The following is an 11,199-nucleotide window of genomic DNA, read 5'->3' as shown; positions in this document are numbered from 1 at the left end:
CCAGGAAAACATCCAAAAGCCTCTAGGTGATAAGTGGAGGGACCTGATGGACCCCTCAGAGGGAAAGAGAGGGGTCACAGAGCCACTTTGTCATCGCTGATCTTTGTATAAAAGCCCTAGAGGACACCATAGTGGCTCTAGCTCGGCCCACAGAGCCCCAGGCACAGTGCCTGCCGCTTCAGCCTTACATCCTCCATCTGGGCTGCAGGCTAATCAGGGCCCCTGGAGCCAGTCCCAATCTGTTTCCTTCTATTCTTTGACAGGAAGCTGCTAGAGAGCCAGCCCCCACCCCCCACCCCGCCCCAGCACTCCCTCTCTCTTTTCCACTATGGACAGAGCCACCGTGGAGCGGCTGCCTGCCCGCCACAGACCCAGCTGACATGGGGACCGTTGGAGCAACGCAGCTGTGCTGGGTGATCCTTGGCTTCCTCCTACTCCAAGGTAAGAGGCATTTGTCACTCCGCTTCAGCAGTTCCCCTCCAGCGGTTGGCAGTCCCGGGTGACTGTCCCTTCTTCACAATGTATACCTCACATGCTCTCCATTCAGGCCTGTGCCCAAGGGAAATTCCAGATGCTTCTCATGAAGGGAACGAAGGAGTTGAATTGGGGGGGGGGGGGAGGGGGTCATTACCAGGCAAAGGTAAAGTAGACATGTGGTTAAATCCTTTTGTGGGAAAATTTCCAGGGTGAACTGGGGCCCCCATAGAGGCTGGCCTCCTGAAATGTGGGAATTGACTGTCTTGATGTGAGACTGAGGCCGGAAAGCTCCTTCCAGAGTGTTCTAGCACAAAACTGTCTACACCTTGGGCTTTACAGGGGATCCTTTTTCTTCTTTCACATGAGGAGTAACAACCTGGGAATTCCAAATGTTGACTTTAAGCTCAAATCACAGCAAGAGGGATGCAGGATAGATACAAAGAACTATTTGCCAAAGAGGATGTATACAACATCCTCGGCCAGGGGGCTGGATGAGATGCCCTCCAGAGGAGATGAATGGGAATACCTCTGAGACCCGATTCTGCTAGCTGACGAATGGTAAAGCAGCTCATAAGGGGTGTTCTAGTTAAGGAGCAGTTGCTGGGAACCATGAGAAATCCAGGAGATTCTGACTCACAGGGCAGCAACTTCCCTTTGGTCATCCATTCCCTACCCCCACCTCACTCTCCATGAGGCCTCTGTTGAAGACTTAGGAGTCTGCCCTCAGAGTAGCAGAAAAGAGTGCAAAGTGCTTGGATGGGGAGAGAGGATGGCCCTTTCTTGGTGGGGGGTGAGGGGGGACTGAGTTCTGGTACTCTGTCTCCTGGAAAGGTCAGACCTTTCTCTGGAAGCCCAGGGGCTGGGGGTAAAACTCTGATTGCCCCCCACCCCACCCTGGGGGTGGGCAGAATCCCACTCTTGATCTGGGGCAGGGGCACCAGGCTTATTGTAGCAACTGCAGAAATGGCAGAGGAGGAGATTAAAAGGCAAGATTCATGAGGGGGCACTGTCCCAGGCAAATGGCAGGTGGCAGGGCTGAGAATGCCCTGTGTAAACTCTACATAAACCACACTTGCCTCCTGAGTTTCCTTATCTCTCATCCCAAGATCACAGCATACCTACTGCCTCCCTTGAAGAATCCTTTTGAGGATATACAGGCCCACAACGTGACCTGACTTGGATCCACAGAGACTTGGAGGGTTGGAAAGAATGGGGCAAAAATTTAAAAAGTCTAGCATTTGAGTTTTCTTGTCCTAACAACCACTTTTGAGGTATGAAATTCATTTGCGCGTTAAAGAAGAGAAGACTGAGAACCTGGTCAGACAGTACGTGGTAGAGTCAGGACTTGAACTCAAACCTGTCAGACTCAAAAGCTGAGTCAACTATTACATTATGCTGCTGAGGAAAACAGGGGAGGAGGATGGTGGAGGGGGAGGAAGAAGAGGTCGTGAAGCAGGTAGGGATTAGGGAGGGGATACGGGAAAATAAGAAATTTATGTGGCCGGGGTTATTCTGCCCAGTGGTCAGAGGCACCATGGCCTGTAGAAACAGGTGTGCCTGAAGTTCCTCTTCACACAGAGGAATCTATTGGTGATGGAAAGTTCTGGTGGGGGGTCAGGGCCAGAAGACAGAGAACACAGGCTACTGGAACTTGGAGCTTGTGACTTTGGAACTCCTTCCAAGATGCTAGTTTTGCTTCCAGATATGCGGGAAGGCACTGCACAGTGTCCACCCACTAAAAGCTAATGTTATAACTTTATAGGACTTAGATATGTTTGATCAGTAACTGATAGGTGTTTTTAAGATGTGACTTGAAAGGGTTCTTCCAGGGTCATTTTCAGCTGGGAAGAGTTCTCTCTAGCCTCGGACACCTACGAGTTTTAATACCCCTCTGACACCCCACCCAGTGAGCAGGTGGGGCTACCAGAGGCTGGTGCCCTGGAAAAATACAGTCAGGGTTTGGGCAAGCTTGGGCTTGGAAACGATTAATTCCACACTGTCCGAGTGATAGCCCCATGGAGGGAGGCAGTGGCTAAGGAAAATAAACAGTTCAGCAAGCCGCCACAGGCTGTGCGGGCCCTGGCCCCCAGCTGCATCTGTTCACCCAGGCCCAGGCACGGAGCTTCCCTGTGGATGAGGGGCCTGGGAGCCCGAGGGCCAGGCCAGAGGCTACAGTCCCAGCAGGAGCAGAGGGACGGGAACCCAGCTGGGCGGCTCCACTTCCCCACGTTGTTTTCCTTTCACATTGTTCACAGGTTTCAAGAATGATTTCACTGTGGAAAATGAGCAAACACAACTTGACCTCTCAGGTCCCACACACAAAGGGGACGCACATATGGGCACACAAGCACACATACACATCTACACGGAGGCCTACAGACATACACATGTACATAAAAAAAAAAAAAAAGCCGATGATGGTTTCCCACTGGGGCCTCCTGGTAACTAGCTTCTTCCTGGGTTTGGCTAACAATGGCCATTTCTGAAGTAGCCTCTGCCTGTGAGGGTAAAATTGGCTGCTTGTTCAGAGCTTCCCTGGCTCCTATCTATACCTCAGAACTTACTTGCTGTGTGGACCCCTACCTCCAGCTGGAGATACCTACCCCAGCCCCTAGCCTCATTTTATTCACCCCATCTTTCCATCCCCTTCCCTTGGGGCAGGACCAGGATGACAGTATGCACGGGGAAAATGTACGGCTAAGTGGTAGCGTAGCAGGAACGTCAGCCTACAGACCTGGAGTCCTAGGTCCTTTTCTAGATGTAGCAGGCCACTGGCCCTCTGTCCTTGGACAAATCACTAGTTTGAAATAACCCTCATGTCAGGTTGGTATAAAACCCACACGGGATTAAAGAGATGGAAAGGACTCTGGGACACTGAACCACAAGGTGGTGGTGATGGTGCTATTGAGTCGTGGTTAGAGGAAGCCAGCACTGTGAGCCAGAGCCACATTCTTCAGCCCTCTGTCAAGTGTGTCTGCCTTCCAGCATGGGAGGCTTGGAAAGCCTGGGTTCTTCTGTGGGCTCTGCACTGGGCAAGAGACTCACCAAGCTAGTCAAAGTGTTTTTTGCTTTCTCTTGCAGGCCACCATTCCCAACCCATGACAATACAGACATCTAGCCTTCAGGGTAAGACCAAACACACAGGGCCTGCTCTGGCATTTAGGCCTGGCAGCTTAGGAAGGGCGAGAGGAGCACAGATCTCAGGTGATTAGAGCTGGGGCCAGGGCTCTCGGGACATCCAAGGCTGAGTTCATCTCTGGATGTATTTGAGCATGGCCTAGTCACATATGCCTTGAAAGAGGAGGGAAATGAATGGATGGGGGTCAGGGGTGCGGCAAGGAGAAAGACTAGAAAACTCCAGTTACAGGGAAGAAGAGAGGGAGACAGAGCAATAGGAGGCAGCGACCCTCAGCCTCAGATGATTTATTTCAGGAGCCTTCAGCAGTCAAAGTCTGACCACAGAGCCACTTTCTTCCAACACAGGTGAGTAAGTGTGGCTGCCAAGGGGCCAGTCCTTCCCCCCTGCCTAACCCCCTGCCCAGCCCTTCAGACCTGCTTGGAACTCAAGGGTTCTTAAATAGGTGAGGGAGTGTGGTGTCACCAAACCTGCCCCCCTCCACCTCCCACTGCCTCTGTCCTTTCAGGAGACAGCCCTTCCTCAGAGCCCAGCAGCCCAAGCCCTCTGACCAGCACTGAGACCTCAGGTACTCTGCCGCTCAGATCCAGATGGCCTCCAGGGAGGGCCCAGTGAGGGATCAGACTAGTAGAGGAGCAGACAAGTAAACAGGATCTCATGTTGACAACCACAAAGCAGGGTAGGAAGGGCTGTGATGAGCAGAAGGAGAAGGTGCTGCAAGAAGGGCACCTGAATGGCTCAGTTGGTTAAGAGTCCGACTTCAGCTCAGGTCATAGTCTCACAGTTCATGAGTTCCAGCCCTTCATCAGGCTCTGTGCTGACAGCTCAGAGCCCAGGGCCTGCTTCAGATTCTGTGTCTCCCTCTCTCTCTGCCCCTCCCCCACTCACACTCTGTCTCTCTCTCCTTCAAATATAAATAAAACATTAAAAAAAAAAAGTTGCTGCAAGAGCCCAGACAAATATCAACCTTGGAAGCCTTTCCTTGGGAGCCAGGTTGGGAGCCTTTCCCAACCTTTCCTTGGGAGCCAGGAAATACATGCTACAGTGTCCTCAGAAGCTGAGGCCCAAGAGGGAGTTAACCAGAGGAAGATTGTGAGGTAGACAGTGCTAAGGTATATTCCAGGCAGTGGGAACTGTACAGGTAAAGGCCAAGGTAGAAGAGAGGATGGCTCCTTCTGGAATTGAAAGCAGTAAAGAAAATGAGAATTTTGGACTAAAGAGGGCCCTCTGTGTACACGCTGGCCAAGGCCCTGAGCAGGTCCACAAATGCTTCCTTATCTACGGCAGCTCTGGAGAAGTCCTCACAGGTCCTCGATGCAGCCAGTAAACCCAGGACACAGAGCACGAGCACCGTGGATGGTCACTCCCAGTCCCTGTTGGGCCTGACTCAGTCTCAGCCACAGAAGTACACATCAGGACTTGGTGAGTACTTGGGGCCGGGGGTGAAAAGCACTGGGTCATGACTGGTTGGGGTCCTTCTCCCCCTCTTCAGGAGGCCCAGGTTCTGCCCCTTGAGGAGGCGTCTCTGGGCCAGGATCCACATCAGTGGCAGCCTGGTTTGGGAATGAGAGAGGTTTGGTGGGAAGTAGAGACAGAGCCTTGGACCTGATCACAATGAAGATAAAAGGAGCCTGGACTCAGGACTGATAAAGCCATGGAGGGGAAAGAGATGGGTAGAACTCAAAATGATGGAAAGGGAGGCAGAAGAGATTGGACAAGGGCTACGTGCTTCTGGGTTCACACCGCAGTGTGGAGGAAGAGCTGGGAGAGAGCGGACGCCTCCGTCCTGGCCCTGCTGTGTCATGGCACGGACCCAGGTGTCCCAAGCAGTAGCAGTATGTCCTGTCCACGCTCTCAGTGAAGAGCATTCTGACCCTTTCTGTCATCCTAACCCTTGGCTCTGGGATTATTTTACACTCACAAACTTATTTGGCAGTGAGGGTGCGGATAAGGAAATGGAATAGCTATCAGACCTGCAGTACAATGAGTGGAAGACGGGGGGCACCTGGCTGGCTCCACTGGTGGAGCTTCCGACTCTTGATGTCAGGGTTATGAGTTTAAACCCCACATTGGGTACAGAGATTATTTAAAAATAAAATCTTTTAGAGGCGCCTGGGTGGCTCAGTCAGTTGGGAGTCCGACTTCAGCTCAGGTCATGATCTCATGGTTTGTGAGTTTGAGCCCTGCATGGGGCTAACTGCTGTTAGCACAGAGCCGCCTTTGGATCCTCTGTCCATCTCTCTCTCTCTGCCCCTCCCCCACTCATGTGCATGCACGCTCTCTCTCTCTCTCTCTCTCGATCTTTCTCTCTCTCTCTCTCAAAAATAAATAAAACATTAAAAATAAAAATAAAATAAAATCTTTAAAAAAAAGGAGCTGACAAGGGGGAAGATATGGGTGATCATACTACCTTTGAAGAGGGCCAGAAACTTGTGCCCTTTGCCCGGTTTGTTACATTAGTGCGTAGGGATAAATATCTAGTGTGCTTTTTCCTCCCACTTCAACCCTTGGCAAAACACAGATGGCTCTACCTTGCCCATTTTGGCTTCCTGTCTCTGGAACATAAATGGGCCCTGAGGGGATGGTGGGAAAAGAATAACAGGGGAAGCCTAGAGTCCCCTGGAACTAGTAACATGAGCAACCAGCAGTGCAATTCACCCAAACCCACATCACCCAGTTCTGACCTCCATCCTCCTGAGAACTAGTCTGAGTAGCAAGGAGGAAGTCTTTTGGGGAGGGCATGACCTGTTTCTGCAATTCTTTACCTGGGGAAGTGGGAGAGGAGCTAACTCTCTCTCTGGTAGGCTATGCCAGTCCCTTCACTGATACACCCATCCCCACTCCATTTTAGACACTTCTCAAGATGTTATTCCCACATCAACCACCATGAGCCTGAGGACAAGAGATGACTCGACCATCTTACCCACCCCCACATCAGAGACGGTGCTCACTGTGGCCGCATTTGGTAAGAGGGAGGAGAAGGTGCAGAGAGTGGCAGTCCCTGTACTGACTTGGACTCTAGATCTAGAAACACAAATTTAAATCTCACCTATTTGTTCTAGGAGGGTTTGGCTGATGAAGAAGGCCCTGGTGGGAAAGAGCCTCCCCTGGCCCTCCCTCCAGGCAGCTCTTTGGGGCTCTGTTGAGTTCCATGTTCTTATGGGAGGCTGAGGCCAGGCTGTGGGGCTCACTCTGGCCAGGATCAGCTGGCTGAGAGCTCATTCGTTAGGCAGAGAAGGGGAATTCACTTTTCTCTCAGAGCCTACCTACACAGCACTTAGCTGGGAAGGGGATTTGTACTCCTATCACCCCCTTCTGGCCCCTCCTCTGACTCTCCTTTACCCTGTCCTTTTCCCTGTTCAGGTGTTATCAGCTTCATTGTCATCCTGGTGGTTGTGGTGATCATCCTAGTGAGTGTGGTCAGTCTAAGGTTTAAGTGTCGGAAGAACAAGGAGTCTGAAGGTACATGCCCTGCCACTCAGGGCCCCACTTTCCCCTCAGCTGAGGGACCCAGAGCTACATTTTGGGATGGACACTGAGCCTGTAGTAGAGGAAAAGAATGGCACATAGGCATCTCTAATGAAATGGGAGGGTAATCCACTTGGGTGGGATTTGAAGGATAGGCTGGTCTTCTGGGTTGCAGCATGTGACTACCAATCTGTGCCTTTGGATTTTTTACAGATCCCCAGAAACCTGGGAGTTCAGGGTTATCTGAAAGGTAAGACTGTCAGAGGTGGAAGGGAGGAATCATTCATTTGACCTCTCAGTCCCCCATTCTGAGAGAGAACTGATACTTCCTGACTTCTTCTTACACACACACAGAAGCACGCATGGAATCTTGACAGCTTGCACTGAGGCCAGGACTAGGGGCGGGCAGGACAGGGGCAACCCTAAAATAAAACAATCAGGTGACAGGAGATGAACTGGAACTCTTAGCCCCAGGGCTCTGTCTCTATAACCCCCTCAGGAAAAGTATAGGAATTCAGATTCTAATAAACCTATTCAAATAAGAAAGCACTTAGGGGGTGCCTGAGTGGCTCAGTCGGTTAAGCATGCAACTTCGGCTCACATCATAATCTCACGATTCATGGGTTTGGGCCCTAAGTTGGGCTCTCTGCTGACAGCTCAGAGCCTGGAGCCTACTTTAGATTATGTGTCTTCCTCCTTCTCTCTCTCTCTCTCTCTTCCTGCCCCTCCCCTGCTTGTGCTTTCTCTCTCTCTCTCAAAAGTAAATAAACATTTAAAAATAAATAAATAAACTAGAAAACACTTTATTTAAGGAGCCACTTACTGAACACCTTATATGGGCCAGGCACTCTGGTAGATATTTTATAATATTATCTCAAATCCTTACAGCGATTCTTCAAAGAGGATATACTGTGTTTTGTATGTTTAAAAACGTTGAGACTTGAAGAATTTGTAACTTGGTCAAGACCATACAAGTTGCAAGTAGTAAAACTTAAGATTTTGCTTAAGTTTATTTATTTATTTTGAGAGAGAGAAAGAAAGAGAGAAAGAGAGAGCAGAGCAGGGGAGGGGCAGAGAGAGAGGGAGACAATCCCAGGCAGGCTCCGTGCTGTCAGCGAGGAGCCCGATGTGGGGCTTGAACTCACAAACTGTGAGATCATGACATGAGCTGAAATCAAAAGCCAGATGCTTAACTGACTGAGCCACACAGGCACCCCTAAAACTAAGATTTATATACAGGTGTTTTGGGCTTCAAAGCACACTCCCATTTCATTATGTTCCACCACCAAAATAGAGGTTTATAGAAACAATGTTCAAAGTTCCAATGCTTGACCCCACAGTTCTTTGACCACCACATTGCCCTCCTGCTCCTCCACTTACAACCCATGTTCTTTCCTACCCCTAGCTGCTCTACAGCCAATGGGGAGAAAGACAGCATCACCCTGATCTCCATGAAGAATATCAACATGAATAACAGCAAAGGATGCCCCACAGCAGAGAAGGTACATTTTTCCTGGTTCCTTCCTCCCTTCTCCTCCTTCTCTTTACCCTCAGGCTCTAGTTCCTTAGCCAGAAAGGAGATACTTTCAAAGACCCAGGCTCCTCTCTCTTCTTCCCTAGGTTGCCACTCCCGACAAGGTCCCCCTTTTTCATACTCTATTTATTTTGCAGGTTCTATAGAAGCAACGTTGGGTCCTCATGGGTCCAAAGATGACGCAGCTGCCCTGTGACCGTAAAGAGGAAGGCGATGGGATTGGTAGAGGCAATGAATCACACATAAATTATTTTATTATTTCACACTTCAAGATCTAAAGGATACTAGCATTCCTCCAGATCTAGGAGCAAGCTACCAATAGGAGAGACTCCCATATGGGCAGCCATTCTAGAAACATAGCCTGCTCCTCCCACCTGCTCGCAGTCACAGGAAGGAGGAGTCTGTATAGCAAGAGCAAGGAAAATGACGAAGAGGAGTGGTCCTTGCTACTTTGCATTAAAGTTGTTTTCTGGCCTGCAGTCTAATTTCTTTGAAGGTCTATGCTCTCATGTGTGTTTGTTAACAGGGTTCTAGCAGCTTTGGGGCCTCTTTTCCTAGGCAAGGCATGTATCCAAGTTTCTGCCCCTGTAAGGAGCTCTTTGAGAAACCTGGGCGGTAGACAGAACATTTTCTAAGGTCCACCTCCATTTATCTGGATTATTATTATTACTATTATTTTTATTTTTATTTTAAGTAGACCCCATACTCAACGTGGGGCTCAAACTCATGACCCTGAGATTAAGAGTCATGTACTCTATCCACTGAGCCAACCAGCTGTCCCCCACAGTTCACCTGGATTATTAAGTAGGAATGAGGTGACTAACTAATCACTTCAATACAGGGGAGAGAAAGGGAGCTGTAAGCAGTGACCGGTCATTACCAGGAAAGAAGTTTTGAACCTGGAGGGCGAGAACATGAGAGGCACAGTGCATTCTGACTAGGAAACTCCAGTAGTGAGAGCTGAATAATATGAGGGCAAATGTCCTCTGCCTGCCCCAGGGTAGACATGCCTTACATCGGTCCTAAGCTGTGGGAATAACATGGGTGAGGTTTGCAACTAGGATAGGTCTGTGACTTCATAAGCCAAAATGCACCCACTTTACCCTATTATCTTTGTGTCCTAGAAATAAAATAAAGGGTAACAAACACTGTAAAGTCTTTTAAAGGGAAGGAGGAAGAGGAAGCAGTTACCTATTTCCTTAGTAACCTCTACCATGTCCTGGTTCGGAAATGTATCTTGGTTAGGGAAATTCAATGGAAGACTCATCTGTGTCTGTCTGAACAGAGTGGTTAACTTTCTTTTCAAGCTTATTTATTTATTTTGAGAGAAAGAGAGAGAGCATGTGCATGCACAGGGGAGGCAAAGAGAAAGTGGGAGAAAGAGAAGCCCAAGCAGGCTCTGCTCAGCACAGAGCCCAGTGTGGGGCTCGATTGTGAGATCACAACCTGAGCAGTTATCAAGAGCTGGACACTTACCCGCTTACCTGACTGAGTCACCCAGGTGCCTCTGAGTGGTTAACTTTCTAAATATCTGCTAGCTGGCAATTCACAAAACAAAGAGAAGCAACAGTATGCTATTTTCTTCTGGATTTAGACTCTGCAAACTGATATGAGAGAGAAAGCCTAGAAGAAAACGTTTCACTCTGTTTCATTGCAACGATTCAAGTGGACTGAAAAATCTTTTGGACTCTAAAATCTTCTAGGACAAGGCTTGAAATCTACTCACATCTATAGTTCCTGTTTGGCACACCGGGCCCAACACATTGGAGGGCATAAAAACTGGCTCTTGAGTGCAGGAAATCCAGGCTGGGCTGTGCAAACACACTTGCAACTTGACTTGGCACAATCACTCCCCATTTCCCAGCCTGTTTTCTTACTTTTAAAACAAGGTGGCTGGACTATTTGGCCTTCACTATCTTTTCTGCTCCTCATATTACACAGTCTAGATGTAAGAAAAAATGAACACAATCTTTTGAGTAGAGATCATTCTGGGTGAAAACCAGAGACAAGTCTTAGGGGAGTCTGATCAAGTCTTCTACATTCTCCGAACTTAGATTTCCCTGTGTATTAAGGGAAGAACGATCCCTACCTGGCCCTTGGTAGCTACTTGGTAGGTAAATTGGAAGAGTAAATGTGGAGATACTTGGGAAGTAAAAATACTCGGCAACTGCAGCAGACAATGTGGAGTAACACCATCCCGGTCCCATTTCAAGATCAGGGCACTGTTTTTCCAGCTGTTAAGACTGTTGGCTGCCAGGGGCTCATAGCTGGTTGATGACTGGTTGGTGGGGGTGGCAGGAGGATGTGAACCTCTTCCCTCAATTTTCTCCTTTGCCCAACCCTGCTTCCCTCACTCCTCACAGCTCTTCTTCCCAAGAGCAATCACCAGTAAACCTTCAGCATTCAAATCTCAGAGTCTTAGAGTCTATTTCCAACCTATAACAGCAATACTACAGCATTAAAAATATAGCTCAGATATATTTATTTAAGCCACACTGCAAAAAGCACATGACTTCCTAGTCAGATCCGGTACAAAAAAACTCCATCATTGAGATAGAACGCTCCTGATGACATAACAATGTCT

At 49.0% G+C, this 11,199-nt stretch overlaps 1 protein-coding gene across 4 annotated transcripts; it reads left to right on the top strand.

Moving 5' to 3' along the window:
• The first annotated feature begins 285 nt into the window (after positions 1 to 285).
• On the top strand, positions 286 to 9,100 carry ECSCR (endothelial cell surface expressed chemotaxis and apoptosis regulator). Of its 4 annotated transcripts, XM_006927641.3 has the most exons (10): positions 286 to 441; positions 3,559 to 3,603; positions 3,910 to 3,960; positions 4,122 to 4,181; positions 4,901 to 5,035; positions 6,465 to 6,578; positions 6,977 to 7,075; positions 7,295 to 7,331; positions 8,487 to 8,583; positions 8,753 to 9,100. In XM_006927641.3, exons 1-10 carry the CDS (start codon positions 381 to 383, stop codon positions 8,759 to 8,761), a joined length of 708 nt encoding a protein of 235 aa, XP_006927703.2. In that variant the 5' UTR covers positions 286 to 380; the 3' UTR covers positions 8,762 to 9,100. The 4 variants fall into 4 exon arrangements, with proteins under 4 accessions (XP_006927703.2, XP_006927705.2, XP_006927704.2 ...); XM_006927643.3 differs by lacking the exon at positions 4,122 to 4,181; XM_006927642.3 differs by lacking the exon at positions 3,559 to 3,603 and having other exon boundaries at positions 304 to 441.
• The last annotated feature ends 2,099 nt before the right edge of the window (positions 9,101 to 11,199 follow it).

Source organism: Felis catus, chromosome A1 (genome assembly GCF_018350175.1).
Source record: "Felis catus isolate Fca126 chromosome A1, F.catus_Fca126_mat1.0, whole genome shotgun sequence".
In the NCBI taxonomy this organism is placed as follows: Eukaryota; Metazoa; Chordata; class Mammalia; order Carnivora; family Felidae; genus Felis; species Felis catus.
Note: the sequence above shows the minus strand (reverse complement) of the source record. Positions and strands in the feature narration are given on the sequence as shown.

Bases quoted from the DNA above. Each gene is read 5' to 3' on its own strand.
- ECSCR (XM_006927641.3), top strand. From the start codon at position 381: ATGGGGACCGTTGGAGCAACGCAGCTGTGCTGGGTGATCCTTGGCTTC. The intron at 4,182-4,900 runs GTACTCTGCCGC...TATCTACGGCAG, and splicing joins GACCAGCACTGAGACCTCAG to CTCTGGAGAAGTCCTCACAG. The intron at 7,332-8,486 runs GTAAGACTGTCA...TCCTACCCCTAG, and splicing joins AGTTCAGGGTTATCTGAAAG to CTGCTCTACAGCCAATGGGG.